This window comes from Geospiza fortis, unplaced genomic scaffold (assembly GCF_000277835.1).
Source record: "Geospiza fortis unplaced genomic scaffold, GeoFor_1.0 scaffold70, whole genome shotgun sequence".
NCBI classification, from domain to species: Eukaryota; Metazoa; Chordata; class Aves; order Passeriformes; family Thraupidae; genus Geospiza; species Geospiza fortis.
In genome coordinates this window covers 832,210-850,351 of record NW_005054317.1, presented here as the reverse complement: position 1 = coordinate 850,351, position 18,142 = coordinate 832,210, and the positions used below count along the sequence as shown (strand labels likewise).

General features: G+C 42.7%; 1 protein-coding gene across 2 annotated transcripts in view; it reads right to left on the bottom strand.

The window, feature by feature from the left end:
* The window catches only part of PDZRN3 (PDZ domain containing ring finger 3), a 30,358-nt gene that overhangs the window by 11,323 nt on the left and 893 nt on the right, over positions 1-18,142 (bottom strand). For both annotated transcript variants that reach the window (XM_005420156.2, XM_031056338.1), the window contains exons 2-3: positions 4,383-4,624; positions 1,648-1,735 (exon numbers count right to left, since the gene is read on the bottom strand). In XM_005420156.2, the coding sequence (XP_005420213.1) occupies positions 1,648-1,735; positions 4,383-4,624 (330 nt within the window). The remainder of the gene's footprint in view (positions 1-1,647; positions 1,736-4,382; positions 4,625-18,142) is intronic.

Below are 18,142 nucleotides of genomic sequence, written 5' to 3'. Positions count from 1 at the left end.
TCCTGCTGCAGTCAATGAAACAGTGCCTTTGTGGTATTTTAAAACATATCTATCAAAAGGCAAACAAAAAAGCAACCAGCCAGTTGAGTCCCTGTTAGCACTTTGACCTTACCATTGATCACAGTCTTTACAATTTGAACAGGAATCTTCAGTGGTTTTTAAGAAATACTATTAGGCTACAGAGACTTTCCTAATGTTCATCTGCCTGTGTTACCGAGCTGATCACCTTTTGCCATCAAGTACTATATCAATGTCACAATTATTAATGTTGTGGTTTAAGGCATATTAAGGTTTGGCTACTGGAGTGTGTGTGTTTAAACTGTTTTCAGCTCAACTGGTTGACCTTCTAATTGAAGCACTAGAATCTATCCACAATATATTAGATTTCCTAAAAAGTAGATTTTGGAAAGATACTGGTAGAAAACACTGATTTGTTCTACATTTCCCTTTGAGACTGAAATCTATATTGTATTTGTTTTTATTTAAGAGGAAAAAAAGGCCCTTGTTTGAAAAGTAAGGCCTTGAAGTCTGCTAAGTAGCATTTGTTTTACTGGCACTTTGATTTTATCCTGCCTTTGATTTACGTCTGTATACAGAGATGAATTGCTACCAGATCCGCAGAATTTGAGAACAGCTTGCAAACTTTTTATGGGGTTTTAGTCCTTGATCCTGCAAACACTTTTATAGAAGGAAACAACCTGGTGCTCATGGAAGGGCTGAACTCTGCTCCCACTGAAGCTGTTGATAAATCTGCACTGGTTTCAGCAGAGCTTCAGGCAGCTCAGCACCGCTTGCTGTGACAAACAGGTGTTTGCAGGACCAGGATCTAAGAAATCAGAAGTGCACGCCAGTTAAGGGTATAAAATATTCTCTTACTGATAGTCTTGGATGGATCAGCTGGGTCAGACATTGCTGGCTGTATTTAGAACTATTGGGATACTTTGCTATTTATTACAAATAATTAAAACCACTTCACTGGGTCAGTACTGCTTAAGTATCTTGCAGAATCCCACAATTTCCGTGCTGCACCTTGAATGGTTGGGAGCAGGTTATTAAAATTAGGAATAAGAAAACTGAAGATGAACTTCTGATGGGATATACAAGCACTGAAACCAAAAGTGGTTTTCAAAGATTTGTCAGGGAAAAGGGCTTGCATAACTTCGTGACTGGTTCAACTTTTATTATCTGTAATTTCATATGTATACATATGTCACTTAAGTAATGAAAAAGGGAGGAATAGCTTAATATAGTGGCAAATCTATCCTGGCCTTGTCTTGTAAACTTAACATACTTTAAAATATGATCAAGAACATCTGTTTCTCAGCCAGGAAATATTTAAGGGAAACTCACACATTTTTACTGTGGTTATGTGGAACAGGTCCTGCCACTCAGCAGAGCCTTTCAGATTTTCAGAAAACCTAAATCAGCACACTTAAACAGAATTTAATTAAAGGAATCAATGACTTCATTATTTATGTTAGCTGAAGATCATCAGTGCCTGGCTCACAGTTCAGTGGGGTGATAAAGGTATCAGCAACTAGTGAACAATGTTATCACAAATATCTGCTTTGGCAAGTCTTTCTACTTTATGCAATTCGAAGACCTTGAGGTGCATATGGAAATGAAAGAGTTACTCAGATTAAGTACCTCTAATTCCAACTCATCCCGGTCCATTTCTTGATGAATTCCTCCCATGTAGTCATTTGGGTCGTAGTATTCATGCACGGATGGATGGCTGGAAAAAAAAAGGTATTTTTTAGGACAGCACTCAGGACTTCAGTGGAACTTGTTAATGCATTCCAAGCTTGTAGGGGAGATGATGGACTGACCCCCACACCGAGGAGCTGCATGTGGTTAATTCTGTAAGCTACACCACTTACCCCAGTAAGTGTTTTAAATGAAAATTCCATGTATTGTAGGAGGACAGCCTGCTGCTTTTTACTGCTTGAGCTCTCCCACACTTCCACTGCCTTTACTTTGGAAGTTGTGAACACTGTAATGCTCTTGTGATCACTGTTTCTTGTGCTGGATTGTTTTATCTGCAGTGAAAGTAAACTCCCTGTAATTCTCTGTTAACTAGATACAAGTCTGAGGCTATTTATGTAACAGCATCTGCTAATTGGCCAGGATAGTCAAGTTGTTAGAGGCAGGCGAGATTGATCTGAATGGAATTGGGAGAAGTGAGAGGAAACACTAGAAAAAAATGACTTTGCTTTCATGTGCTGGGTGACAGCACAGCCAGAGAGCTCAGCGTGGCCCTGGCATGGGGAGGGCACTGCTGACCCAGCAGCTGGGATTAATAATTAAGGAACAATATGGAGTAATGCAGGCACATTGCAACCTAAATCACAGAATGATAAAATCATGGGACAGTTTGGGGTGGAAGGCAAACCTTTTCTTAAGGAAAATCTCATTCCACCCCTGCCATGGGCAGCGTCCACCAGACCAGGTTGCTCCAACCTGTCTTGGACACTTCCAGGGATGGAACAGCCACAGCTTCTCTGGGCAACCTGTGCTAGGATCTCACCATCCTTACAGGGAAGAATTTTTTTTGTAAATGATTCATCGGGAATGACTCTTTGCCATTTTCTAAGAGCAGCTGGTACTAAAAGCCCCTACTGCAGATGAGGTTGGGAGGTGCAGTGTTGAGGCCCTAGGAACAATCATGTTCTCTCCACAGGCTCCAAGCCCTGCTGTTTGCTCACTGCAAGCTCAAAGCTCCAGCCTTTTGTCAAGTATTTCCACTAAACCGTGCTGCTGCGCTTGAATTTTGAGTGGGCTGGGAATAGGTGGCTGTGCTGGAATATCTCCTTTGAGTACCAGCAGAGAGAGGCATGAGAGGAACAGGCACTGCCATTGAAAGGTCCTGGCTCATGTGTGAAGGTTTCTGTGCTCTGAAAATCGCTCAGGGGCAGTGCAGGATCAGTGCCTGCTTGCAGCCAAACCCCAATTCCCAGGAGGGCAGGCAGGGATGTCTGGGGAGGTGCCCTGGGAGGGTGGGTGCACACCAGCCCTGCTCTCACCTCAAAACCTCGAAAAACACGAATTGCTGTGGCTGGACCAGATCGGCCTCTCTCACACAGCAACTGAGAGGGTCAGAATCCTTTCCATTCCCTGCTCCCTGTGGAGATGCATGGCAGGATGACAGGCAATCTGCAGGGGCTCCTTGGGGAGCTGTTTTCCTCTCCAACAGCATGTGAGGGCGGGGGGTGTGTGCGCCAGGAGATAATTGTCATTTGTATTTGTAAGTACAAAAGCATCAAATTACCATTAACAATAATTAAAATTTGATTCTAAAACATCCATGACAACACTGGTAAGTAATTTTAGTCCCAGAAAATAACTTATTCGAGTAACAGCGCTGCAGGGTTATAATAAAGTAATTAATTCACTGGAACAGAATGCAGCAGCTCTTAGCATTACACAATTTATGGCAGCCATAAAAAATAAAGTTAAAACATAAGCAACCCAAAGAGGCAGTGAGAGGAATTACAAAATGCAATAACTTTATCCATCAAATGCCAGCAAAAAAAATGAGCTTTATGAGGCCATGTTGTGACTCAGTGGCATTACTCATGTGAGTAATGTCCCGCTAATGTGTAGGAAAAATGAAAATGCTGTGAGTTATGGCTCAGTGGTGGATGAATCCTGGCTACTTCTGGGAGAACATGTTTACCAGAGAGTGAGGTGAGGTTGTGAACTCCTAATACACCACTATGGAACACAAATGTGGAAACCCAGAGCACTGGGAATATTTCTCTGTCTGCTCTGGGGTGCCCTGACCCCCAGGGGAGCCCTGACTGTGACCCTCATTCATGGAGAAAGTTTCCCAGACTTCAAGATAGACTGGAATCCACAAAAGTGTGAAATAGATTATAGAGAGCAGTGTAGGTGCATCACCTGGTGAGAAATTGAGGTTTTGGGATTTTTAGTGTGTTGTGGATGGAAGGAAAGTGGAGGGCACAGGATGGTGTCCTGGGTTTCTTCATGCTTCTTCTTCCTCCTTCTTCATGAGTTTGGGTGGCATTTTGTAATTGGCCAGAAAAGTCCCCATTGCAGCTCTTTGGGATCAGTTATCGGGTTAAAAGGGAAAATAATCCAGGTGTCAGCTCTTAATTGGACAGTTTAGTCTTAGGAGACCTTGTAACCAGAGATTGTTGGCCATTTTGTGCCTTCTGATGAAAAGCTGCTGAACTCACAGCAGTGAGACTGTTCTACTGATCAGAAACAATAAACACCTGAGTCCCAACATGAACTACTGTCTCAAGTGCCTTCAATCCAGACCCAGAGAAACCAACAACTAGTACCCCAGTTTAATAATTAAGGAACAATATGGCTGATTGTTCCACAAAGATTTCTGAGGCTCAGAAAGCATCACTTACTCTTCGGGCAGCAGGTAGGGGTCCAGGCCGGGGACGGGCGGGCTGGGCGAGCCCATCTTGCTGAGGGCCATGATGTGCTCGAAGGTGATGTCGGTCTGGGTGCCCACATCCACCAGCTGGGGCTCGTGGGCCTTGGCACGAGGGGCCCTCCTCAGCACCTGCACCACGATGGGCTCCTTGGCTGTCTTGAATGCCTCCACCGCCTGCTCGTGGGTGGCTTTGGATAAATCCTTCCCATTGACCTGTGGGGACAGAGCAGCAAAGCTGTCAGGGACCCAGGCTCAGCTCCCAGCCATGCCAGTGATGCCTCAGGGTTTAACTTTCATATTTTCCAGATTCTGTACTGCATTGGAACTCCAAATTTCATAAAATGTCAGCAGTTGTCCTCACAGCTCAGGCCCACAGAACAATCCTTTCCCAGCCCCAGAGCCAAGGACACCGCTGCAGCTTCAGCCCCAAAAATGCAAACAGGGAACGGAGGAGAGCAAACTGGGAGGATGGGACTGCATCACCTGGAGCTGTAATTGGAAAATTAACCCCAATATGGAAATGGACCAAAACTTATAGAAGTATAAAATCTCATGACACACCATCCATCTTGGGTCCATCTTGGGCAGAACCATGGCCAAGCTATTGTACTGCTCAAGGTGTATCCTTTGAAGGTCTTTTAATAAATCCCTGCTTTATTCTTTTAACTCTGCCCAGCCTCTGTTCTAGGTCAGCCTCTCTAGCATCACCAAGGTGTGAGCAGCCAGTGCCAGGAACCATCCCCACAATCTTGTGCATCTCTCATTTTCCCTTTTCACTACAGTAATTTTACAAATCCTCTGCTCTGCCTTTTATTTTGATAGATTTTACTGGGCTTGCTCTTTGAGGTGAAGTACAAACCAGCACCCCATTTGCTTCTTGCAGATTAGAAATCCCTCAGCCCTTGTTCAAACACAGTAAGTTATTGATTCTCCTGGAGTTTTTCTGGTTTTGGTTTGCTTTTTAGACTCTTTGCCTTTTTGCTGAACAAAACCAAAATTACAAAACTATGTGTTTGTGTCTGATAAACAATTTTTCAGATGAAATATGATGGTAGTAGTCAGTCACTGCAATAAAAAACTCAATTTTAGAGTAGTGGATAGAAATAACAGGAGACGTGCCAGGCCATGGAATTGGGGGCCTGAGCAGAGAATTCACACACTGCACAAAATACACACTGTAATCCACATTTAGTCACATTAAAGTCAGGCATCTGAATGAGAACATTACTCAGCACAATAACTGAATTTAGCCCACACTTAACATATTGCCCAGGGCAAAAACCTGCCTGATATAAAGAGGGTTAACTTGAGTGCAGAATAGATTGAAAAGGCTAAATTCCTGCTGAATTACCTTGTGCAACTAACACTTTTTCCCTGCTGTCATCTTGGGTTTGCCTTAGGGAGGTGATGACACCGGGATTTTTGTGAAGCCAGCTGAGAGGGGAAGGTGTTAGCACGACATTTACATCACACAAACACTTGCACTGCACACCATTGCTCCCAGTAATGCACAGCATGTCAAGTTTGGCCTGGTCAAATTAAATATCATTAACTCGCCCAATTGAGCAGATTACTTTAAAACAGTTTGTACAGCTGTAAAATTAGGTTCAGCCTAATGTTTTCTCTGGAAAAAGGAAATGCTGATTATGGCTTGAGTTTTATTATTTGCTGCAAATTAAACGTTGCACATTTTACTGTGTGCATCCTAATTTTTTTTTTTTTTTGTACAACAAAACCCAACAAGCAATCAAAACAAAAGAATCTAAATTGCAGTGTATAATGTTTGTCAGAAATGTGCTCAGAATAACTCTTGAGCAGGAAACTATTTATGAAGATCCTTTCTCCATCTTCACAGTAAAACCTGGTAAAATCCTGCACAGGACAGATTTCCAGTTCATTCCCAAATGCTGTCATGAACCTGGATTACAGACAGTTTAGTACAAGCCTGCATTTTAATTTAGGTTCCTTAGGACACTTTTATTTCTGCAAATCCATGGACTGGCATCCTCTTTGTGCTCTCCTATGCAATTGTTACATAAATAATCATAACTTCAAGGACAGCTTGATGTCATGCAGGGAACAGGCAGTAGTAGCTGCACTGTGTCATAAATTGTTACTACAGGAATTATGTCCAAGTAGTTTCCTGACTATGTTGTCTGCAAGCTGATAATGCCACGAAAAAGAAAAGGTGCTGCACAGCCAGGAAGAAGGACATGGGACCAGATTTTAGAACTGGGGTGATGAGGCAGCTAAATTCTAATCTAAACCCTCTCCTGCTGCAGAGGGACCTTGTGTAGAAAAGGTTTGTGACTTTCTGGCATTCAGCTTCCAGTGGGTAAATTGATAACTCTACAATTGATAACTCTACAACTGATAACTCTACAGAACTGTATTTGATGTGTATACAATTTTAAAGGATGGGTTTGATAGGATGGCAATGATTGCAGTGAAATGGAAGCATAAGTCACTGTGCTGCTGTTATTATGGGCTTCTTAACCCACTCCAAAGATATGGTTGGGGATTTTGTCTTTAAAAGTTAATATTTCTGTGAGCTGCGGCAGCACCCACATTTGTTAGGCAAACAATCCTCTGGACAGTAGCTGTCCACATGATGAATGGCTTTGGGGTCAGTCTGTGGATCCCTTACAGGAGGTGATTCCTAAACCCCAGCTGAGTGGAATCCTTTCAGCTCTGCAGGTTCCTGCTCTGAGCAGCAGCCTTGGCCACTGTGGTGATGCAGATCTATGAGACGTGGTCAGAACTGCCCTAACAAATGATGAAAGAATACACAGTGACACAAAAATACACTTAAAAGTGCTTTACAGCAGGGAATTACATTTCTGAATCTGGTTTCTAAAAAAACCTACAACAAGTGCCATAATATGTGGTAAATACTGAGCAGTGAATAGTTTGTAATTACTTTTTTTTAAAGCATTTCCCATCTCAGCACACCAATATAATTTTCCATTACAGGGAAATAAGGATGGCAGTGCTAAATATTTGGATAATAAAAAGCAGTAATTCCCCAGTCTGCTTATGCATAACAGAGATGAATTGCTTTTTAGTCTGGAAAAAGTAGCAGGTATTGGTATTTTATTTTTAGCAGCACACAAATGATGCAGAAGAGAAATATACTGGGATGATCTCAATGGCCTGATTTCTGGTGTCTGTGTTGAGTCACTACTTGTGGCTAATCCTGAGTCTAGCAAATAGGTGATACTCATATGCCTAATTTCTATCTGGAAAATTTGTTACAATTAACAAATAATTATTCCTAGTGCTTAAAAGCCAACAAATACATAATAAAATAAATAAATAAATAAATAAATAAATAAATAAATCTGTACAGATTTGCTTTGTTTAAAAAAGGGGGTTTTATATTCCTAGACTTTATTCCTAATGCTACTAAATTGTGCTCAGCAATTTTTTTCCTTATAAACAGTTACATCTGAAATAACACAGAAGAAAAAATAAATCCATGCACATGAACGCTTCAGAAGACTGCCAAAAACGACAAATATGCATAATTTCTGAGGAACATGCCATGTGACAGAGACAATGGGATCTTTCATGGCACAAAGGATGGATAAATTAACTTGTCTGCAAGGGTGAAATGCTTAGCTTTTGGACCTTCTTAGCATTGGGAATATACTGAATATGGAGAAAGCTGTAGATAAAATGCAGTGACTGGAGTTAAACAGAGCTGAATGGACTTGGGTGAAATTTGTGGTGCAGCCAGAGTGGGTTTAGCACTGCATGAGGCAGGGACACAAATACTCTGTATTAACAGCAGCCAGTGAATAAGGAAGGCATGCTTGAATTGATTTTTTTTTAATAGAAGCTACATGATGATTATGAAATAAAATAGCATTTACAGTATTTTATTCTGTGGTATGTAGTATATGATCTGTACTGAAGTAGGCTGGAGAGAGGACCAAGAAATCTACAGAGGCAGCAAGAAATCTACAGATAAAGATTGCATAATCCTGTCTGGGAGGTCTGTGTCTCCTGGAAGTTTTAACACTTGGAATGAAAATAAAAGAGTCACTTGAGCTGGCTTTGATGCTCACTGGAGTCAAGGGGTGTTTTGCTTTTGCAGTGCCCCAGCTCAGGCTCTGACTGAGAGAGGACTTTAACAGCAAATCAAGAGAAGCTGAGAGTGCCACCAGCATTCCATGGCCAAACTGAGATAATGGAAGGGAAAATGCTGCCATGGTCAGTGCAGGTGGAAGTGATGTATATTTGTAATTGAGAAAAAGAGAGACGATGGCCAAAGGCAGAACAGAGGAAACCATGGCACAAATCCAAACAGGTGACCCAGCAAACAAAGAGAAGGAAACAATATCTTCAACTCTCATTTTGATCAGGGAGCTCTCATTCATTCCTATACCCAAGGAGCAAATGGTCAGAAAAATAAACAGGAATTACTGAAAAGAGGAATGAAAAAAAGTCTAACATGCTGTATCAGTCCCCAGATGGAAGCAGCAGAACTTCACTGAGGAACCCTAAACATCAGGTGGAATTGCTGAGGAACACCCCATGACAGCTTAGGAGGTGTGAATACAGCAAATATGTGGGTGTAGCTGGAGATCAAACCCCTCAGAGCCATGAAAACGGCTGGAAATGTTGGAGTGCTACCTTGGAGATAAAAGGGTAAAATGGATCTTGGGGGGTGTAGGGTTGGTGAGACCCAAGTGCCTTCCTGAGTCTGCTTTCAAATCTCTCTCTGTTGGTAGCTACATATTAAATAGAAAAACAAATAAATCAGTGATGATTTGTGAGCAGTGATGTTCTCAACAAGGAGAAAAGAAAAGAAAAAAAAAAACCCAAGAAAACCCCTCATATCTTTTTAGGCTTTTGAAGAATTTGCTCTACCTCACTAGGAGATGGCTTTCCATATAATTTTCCAGTGCTGTGAGTGTGTAAGGGGTTGGATCTACATTGGCTTCTCTCTGCTGGAGCTGTGCAAGGCATTTGGCATCCCTCCTGTTGAAATCCCCTCCTTCTATTAATTCCAGATATGTCACAGTGAAATACCTTTCACAAGGACCGATTTTCTCACGTTTTTATATTTGTAGATGTGCTTTTACTTTAACCATTGTTCTGCTGAGAGGTTCCTGAGCCAAGTGCCACTGTTTAGATGCTAATTTCCTGAGGCCAGAATTGGCACAGGGTGCAGAGGCTGGAGCCTTCCAGCCTTCCCACTGCGAGGACGAGGCTGCACCTCCTGTGCAAGGCAAAGGGAATCTGCAGCCAAGGCTGGGATGACAGAATTGTTCTCTGTTACTAGAAAACACATCCTTACTTTTGCTTGAGGTACGAGGCAGGATAGGACACGGCTGTGCTGTTACATAAATGTCATTTTATCAATAGCTGCTCTTTAATTATTGAGCAAGGTAAGTGATTTACAAGCTTTGCTTCTCTGGGTGGGAAGAGAAGGCTAATTAATTGCCAATTTTAAATAGACATAAATTAGAGGCCTTCAGGTATATCAAAATATGTCACTTGTTTACAAGTGGACAAAACTTCCTCCTGGTTGCCACCAATTCTGATTTTCTCTTCCTTCTGGCACAGAGCTTATGGAAAGCCCAGCAGGGGTGGTTTCTGCTTTCTTGTGAGAGCAGAATTAACACACAGGATTAACACATCTCTGCACAAGGATGTTCCTGGAGCTCGTTCCCCGTTTCCCACAGGGGCAGGGGCACACACAGGAGCCCTGTGAGGGGACACTGGGACAGGGCTGGGACAGCAAAGGGCTCCAGGAGAGAAGGAGGGGAGGGTGCTCAGGGCATGGAGGAGTTCAGCACTCAACCATGAGCAAACATCATTTACAACAGCACAGATGAAATTACTTTAGGCACTGGTGGAAGAAGTTACTGAAAGGTTGAGAAAGCCACTAAATCCCTGTGCAGAACAGTTTAGTTATAATTATTTTGTATTTTATTTTTGCAGCAATAGTGCGTGACATTGTTTTCTGGATGTTGGGGAGCACACAGCAGAAACCAGAGGAGTTTCAGTAAATTATTTTTTCCCATTAATTTAGGCTGATTTCTGTGGGTTTAATGCCATGCATGATAAACATTTGTATGCATTGTACAGCTTGTTGGCTCTTCTGTGCCTCACAAATGTCACAGAGAAAAAAACTTTTTTGCCTAAGAATGAGTAAGCAGCTTTTCTTTGTAGAAATTCATGCAAATCCTTGGGAAGTGCACTATAAAAATGCTAGTTCTGTTAGACTACAGATGCCTGTGCTCCATTTAAAATGCTCTTTATGGTCTGATTCACTCCTTTAGCAAGTTCTTAAGGAGTCTGCATACTAAGAAAAAGCAGCATAACTTTAAAGATTTTTATAGAAGCAAGAGCAGCAAAAAGCCTATTTTATAAGCCTCCATTTCCTCAGGAATTGGAGAAAAAAGGTTCAAAATACAGGTTAATTCTTCTTGCAGATCCATCTAATCCCTCTTTTATTTCCCTCATATGTACAGTCTCCCTCCTTTTGAAAACCCCAGAATTATATTGTTTAGTAATAGACTGTTTCCATGTGTGTGCATTTCCCTTCTGCCTCGTGAGCCATCCATGACAAAACAGTTCAGACCAAGGAAAAATTCTTTTCCTTGAGAGCACAGAATACATTTGTCCTCCAAACTGTTAACTTGCAAATGGAAAATCTTGGGAAAAAGAGCCTGGAAATAAAGGAATTTTAATTTTGCTAGTAATTAGCACATTTAGGTATTACCAAGGCAGTGCCAGGGGTGCCTGTAGCATACTAAGATGCTCTTGGTTGGGTTCTCAGGCTCTGCTCCTGTGGATCACTGCTCCAAATAAAACCACAGGGGATTTTATGATGAAAACAATCAGTGAAAACACAGAGCAGTGCTGGGGCTTCTGAGACTCGTGGATTCCACTAGAAGCAAAGTTTACTTGGAGCTCTTTTTCTCTTAAATATGCATTAATCGTGTTAAATGACTTCACATCAGGGCAGAAATGCTTTTCCTTATTTTTTCAAGCGATCTTTTGTGCATCTTTTCGTGGCTTAATAACCCAGGTCCACCTAGAGCACAGCCAAAGTTTACAGGCCTCCCCTTTCAATGCCTCTCTCTGCCATTTCTGCAGCCCAGAGGGGGCCAATCAATGGCATCGCTACAAATGAGCCATAAATAACCATGAATTACTAATGACTGGATTCAGCAAGTGTAATCATCCGTTTTCTCACATCCTCTGCTTTGTCCACCTCCAGCACGGCACCTCCAGTGTGGCTCCTTGGGAAATGCTCTTGCCCTTCCCACCATGTGCTTTTCCCAAGGGGCAAAACCCATGTCTGTGTGTTCATCTAGCACAGCAAACGACAGATTTTTATCAGTGACAGCTTTTAAAAAGCTGTGTATTCTACATTTATGTTTAAAATAACACAAAACGAGAGTGAAGAGCATGAAAAAGTTAAAACCCTTTCAGCTGAGGGTGCAATGTTATGTGGATTCAAGCTGAATTTGAGCAGCATAAGAAACAATTCTTGTTCTGATTCAGACCCAAGGCCCCTGTAGAGCAGCACCTTTCCCCCACAGAAAAAGGGAATGGTCAAAGACAAAGATTTGGAGGGAGCTTTCCCCTGCTGTGGCCTTCCAGCACTGACAGTTTGGCAAGGCAGTATTTAACACCACACCTCAATTAAAATCAGAGTAGTACAAGTTTCTGGTGTACAGACCAGCACTTCAAACAGCACTGACATCATTCCAGCAGCATATCAGACTGTGCAAGCACACAGCAAAGGCAGGGCTGCCTCTGGAGACCTGCTCAGGGCAAACAGACAAAGGGATCTCTACAGAAGATGAAACACAGAACAAGTGAGTGATCTGCCAGAGGTCACAGGAGGGCACAGCACAACTCAGACCTCCCATCCCACCACCCAGGCACTGTGTTTAGGATCATTCTGATTCCCAGCGCCCCGTTTTCATTGTTAGTAGCTTTTAAATCCATCTTCCCACTCCCTCCCCTCTTCCACAAATTGATGCAGGACAGGAGAAGAGCAATTCTGGACAGCTCTGAAGATCACCCGTGTTGAGGAGGGTTATTGAAGGTGGTTCCAAGAAAAGATGGAAAGAACACCTGGTGCTGCTCTGTGGGAGCCCAGTGACAGATCCCAGAGGGTTTCTCAGCCCTGCTGCTTCGGGAGCTTTGTCACCTTGGGCCTTCCACAGGCAGAGCTGAAGAACACAAACCTCAGAGGGGAGTCCCACCACCTCCTGCTCCGTGCTGCCATGGCCATGAGTTCTCACAGTGTGACATTGACAAAAACACCTTCATTTTCCTTTGCTTTTGGCTAAAACTGATGGCAGTTACACAGATTTATCAGGTCAGACACAAGAGCTTCTGCTGAACTCCGAAGCACCTCAGCCAAATTTAAAAGTTCTTATCAGCTGTGATCTTCCAACATATGAATGATTGCTTTCTCTAAAATCCTCTTCAGTTTTCACTTTGCAAGAATGTACAGAATATTGGTTTGAAGTTGCAAAAAAACCCTCTTGCTGCACTTCTGTTTGTAGTTTTTGTTATTATTTGGGATAATTTTGATCTATCAGTGCCCAGTTCCTATGCCAGTGGACAGCATGTCCAATCACCTCTGTGTCCCTACCCAGGATTATCCCTGGATGGACACAAGGAAGAAAACAGTGCCCTGATTCTGGATGGTGGCATCTGGATTTTTGCCTGAAGATATTCCATATTAGTAAGTTTTTCTTCAGTTGTCACTGCTTGAATTAGTGAGTATTGTAATATTTAAAGTTTATGTATATTTGATATTATTTATTCTGCCCCTCTCCTGTGAAATCCCTGACTTGTGCCCAAGTTCCAGTTGGATCTGTTTCCCTTTACCCACCAAATCTCTGCAAGGACCAATCCAGTGTTCACGTAACTGCAGCGTTGTCCTGTCCCAGTGAAAATAAAGCCTGATCTTCTTCTTCCATTATTAATGGAAGAACAACAAAACACATGTATTGAATCTGCACTTTTTCATTACTCCATATGTTTCCTTTTTTCCCAGCCCATGTCTGACAGGTGACAGTAGAGCACAGAGTGATTGTCCCTGGTGCCTTCTCCCTTGTGACTTCTGCCACCTGCTTCGTAGCATTAAACAGATGTTTAAGTGTAAAGCATCACAAAACTCATCCCTTCAATCATTCATCATTTAAAAAAATCCTAATAAGTCCATGCTATGGCTGAGCATTTTATCTGCCCATTGTAAAGATGAAAGGCACTGTAGATTTTAGGGAGATTATACAACACTGAGGTATTTAACGTGCAAAATAGGTCAAATTAGGCATTTATATCACAGGTGACCATTAGGAATTTGTTTATTTCACATCAGATCTTGTTTATGTTGCTTTAATGGCCAAAATATCCCTCTAACTTCACAATAAAGAATATCTTCCAAAGAAATCCTAACAGAGGCACTGCATTATTCATCATCAAGTGAAGAGGAAAATTTCAATTGCCAGTTTCTGGTAAATGTCTAATTAGGAAAGGGGACTTGTGAGCCACAGACAGGCGCCACGATCATTAAAGGGCAGTTTTCTGAAGATTATGAGTCTCCAGTCTGTCAAGCAGAGTTTTTCTACAGCTGAACTAATTCTGCAGCAGAAAACCCCGTCTAGAACAAAGCCCTTGGAATTAACATCTTGTTTAAGCAAACACATGACTACTTTGAAGTAAGTGTGATAGGTTCACAACTGTTATTGAGGTCGAGTTTAATGGCAGTGAAGTGACAGAATCGAACTTCAGTGCTAGTTTTAATTTCAGCTGCAGCACAGGCTGCACATACAGAGCACTTGAAGCCATACACTGTATTTCAAGTAGAGCAGCTCCCTATAATTGGCACCACCACTTTGGTCTTAACATGGAAAACTACTGAAATGTAGAGCAACTAATTCTCTGGCTGCCCAATTAAATTTGAGGGTGTGAAAAGCATACGTACAGAGGCAATTATTTCTGTTTTCCAAATCTTACAGTTTTGATTAGGTGGGGTTTTTTTTTGAGCTGAATGTTTATTTTGGCAAGCTTCACTTTGGCCGTGCTTTAGGATAACATCATTGCTCAGTAGGTTTAAGTCTAGTTAGTCTGTTTCCTTGAATTAGGCCTTCTTACTGATGGATTACTCTGGTCTCATTTTCTCAAGTCTGAACGTGCAAATGGAATTCTGATGGCAAGGGGGCCTGCACTGGTGATTAGCTCAGTGCAGCAGGTTTGTGTGGGAGTTCTGCTGGGGAACAGTGCCCTGCAAGCCATGCCACTGGAAGCTGCCAATGGAAAACAGCGTTGGCTTGTTCCTCTCATCACTGCTGACCTCTCATGAGCGCACAATTTGTGCCTGACCTTGGTGCTTACATAACCTTGGCCACAGAGCACCTCAGTCGGCTTTAAAGCACAAACCCAGCTTGCCCACTATTGCTTTTTACCAACACTGTCATTTTTCCATGTCTCAGGGACGTGCCAGGCTGGGAGCATGTGAGTGAGGCTTTCAAGTTCCTGACACGCCGCAGGATCATGGCAACAACTGTTTATTTATATATGAACTTTAGTATTTGTGAGGGGAGCCAGCTCAACAACCATGGAGAATCTTCTGACCTCAGCTCAGCTGAGCCAAGGGCAGTGGCAACATGAGCTCGTTTCCTGCCAGCCTGGAGGGACAGCCTGCAGGCAGGGGCTGGGCTCTGTGCTCACCCACCTCAGGGCTCCTCAGCTGCAAGTGCCAGTTTGGATGGGCTGTTCTGATGGTGCCTTCCCACTGGGTGAACTCCATCATCCTAAATCCCAGGGAACACTTCTGAGCACTGCCCATGCGAGTTTAGAGTCATCTGTGGTTTAAAATTCTGTACTGACATCCTTGGGAACTCTTCCAGGGGAAGGTGTCCCTGCCCATGGCAGTGGGGCTGGAATTACCGGATCTTTAAGGTCCCTTCCAATCCAAACCATTCTGTGATGCTGTGAGGATTCTGTAAAACACTGTGTCCATTTAGGAGATGATTTCACTGTGTTTTTACCTCCCATATTGTGGGCAATGTGTGCTTAGTGTGGAAAAAGTACTGAGAAAGTTCCTCAAATTGCAGGCTTAAACTTTTAAAACTCTATTTTGCACTCTCACAAGCTCTATCTCAGATGATTCATTCTTCTGCACGTTTCCTCCAATGGAGTTTACTTTTTGGTCCCTCAGGAATTTTCACACAAAGGGAAAAGCCCTGATTTCTGTTATTGTTTATGTAAGAGCTGATGACACTGAAAAAAGCACATCAGAAACCTGGTGTTAAACACCTTCCCAATTTTCTGGTTTTCTTTCCTCCCCCTTCTCCTTCCATTTTCACAACTTTTAGTATCTTCTGAAGAAGATCTCCAATTTAACCAGACACCCAAAAACCTAATAGTGTATGTTACTTCATTTAATATGCTGCATTCAGCTGGGAAGTGAACCTCGGGACGCATCTAAGATGGGATTTGCACCCCATTGCTGCCACACTCATCAGTGGTGACACCGCTCTGCACCAAGCTGCCACAGCCCCCTTTGTATCTGTAGCACAAAGCATTGATATGCACAGCTCCAACAGTCTCTAATGACGAGGTGTCTTAATTTGGTTTTTATGATGTGATTAAAGGTACAATAAGGTAAGTGTTCAACAAGAGGGAAGACCATTGTTCCGCATCATTAAGCTCACAGCGGCCCAAAAAGAAATTGTAGGCAATGTGCCAAAGCCCTTAATGAAGAGGATCTCTTTGAATTATCTATGGATGAGGAAGGGATAAAGCCTGAGCCCTGGTATATTTGATCCTCTTTGTGCTCACTGTTAGAGGACTTACAGAGCCAGCCGTACTGGACCTTCTGGAATTGTAATTTATGGAAGCATTAATTTCCCAGCCACACTAAAGCTCTTGGCCTGATAGAGAAAGTGCAGTTATGTACTATTATTAATTCCTTCAAGGGTCTCCTGAATTCCTACATCTTGGAGTCATGAACTTTTAAAAAATAAGGCTAAGGAGATTTATTTGTAAGGATGCTCAATATTCCCTAAAATCAAGTTATGCAAATTTTGTCTAACTAAGATTTCTTAAAATAGCAATGCCTTCTTATCACATGATATTAAGGTTACATGGATGACACAAAAAAACCACTATAAGAGACATTTTCTACTGTTGGCAGATTTTGAAACTTTTATCTTCTGTATTCTGTAATTTTAAATGGCAGTGATCCTTCATCTCCCTCACCATTAAATTTTAAGTGATTGCTCTTGTGTGTAGGTTACATGAGGACGTATTTTTATAGTTGTAGTGACATATAATTATCTGGATGTGCTCCATAAGCTATAGAGTTCCCTCCTCCTGTCTTGCAAAAGAGAGAAATCAAAGTAGACCCCTGTTAAAATAATTTTGCAGTTATTTATAGTCTAGAATAATCAGCGATTATAGTCTTAAATAATTCAGGTTTTGCTATGCTAGAAATCCCAGTTTTACAGGATTACATGCACCTTTCTCTTCTGTGGAAACTGAGGGTATTCCAACAGTGTTTCCCAAAAGAATTCCATACTTCGTGAGGAGCCCTGGGCACTGACACAGGCTGCAGCACTTTGCAGGTTGACAGAATCCTAAAACCAAACTCCAGCCAGGGATCTGCACCTGCAGCCAGCACTGGATAGTTCAGTCATCTCAGATATCAGCAGGAACTGTTCCTGGGACTGTTTTCAGGACATGTATTTAAAGAATGTTGTCCTGCATCTGTCGGGAGACGTCAGTAAGTTGCAAAGGTTCTCTGCCACCTTCCCCTCGCAACAAAAACCGAGCAAGCCCCTGAGCAATCACAACGCTCTGATCAGGTGCTGTCTGTCTGTCCTGATTGCTGCACTCCTGAATGTGACTGATTGACAGTCCCCAAACTCAGACTGCACAAAACTTGTCAGGATAAGGAATCATTCCCACAGCCACTGCTGTATCTGAGCAGAGCATTCACACAGACCATACCTGGCCCCAGGTGTGCTGCTGCAGGCAGCACCTGCTTCTCAGTTCAGAACACCGCCCGAAAAATCTGATTCCCTCCCCATAAAATTCCTGCCCCCATCACATGCACAGCAGCTTAGCAAGTGGAAGTGTGCTGGTATAAATAGAAATGACAGTCAACATGTCTTTCTATTTGCTCCCACAGGGTTTTTTTTATTCCGCAAAGCGTCAGCGTCCTTTGGGTGAGCGAGCGAGAATTAGATCACAACTACGTGGTTAAAATTTAATCACTTCCCTACTAGCATAACACACAGAGCACATCTTTTATTCACTTTGTTGTCAGTGCCATCAGGATCTGGGATCAGCTGCAGGTGGGAAGGCAGCAGGACGCGGGATTGCTGAGCAATTCCCTCTGCCGGCAGCACGGAGCAGCGCTGGGAACGGCACCCAGCACTTGTCACTTCTCCCGAACCACCTCAGGAATGGCAAGGGGGGAAAGTACAGCTCGAAGGACCTGGGGAGTGTCTGTCCATCCAGTCTTTGTACAGACAGCTCAATCCACCTTCTCAGTACTGACTGTGAGTGTATATACATCTATGACTATTTCCAGGGAGATCTGAAGGAACACATCCTGAAACACCTGGCCATCACATTGCAGGGCTCCATACCCTCCAAACCCTACCTCAGTCCAAACTGTACTGTAGATGTGACAGAGTAAGGAATTTCAGAGGCACGCAGAAGGAATGGCAGAATCAGGAA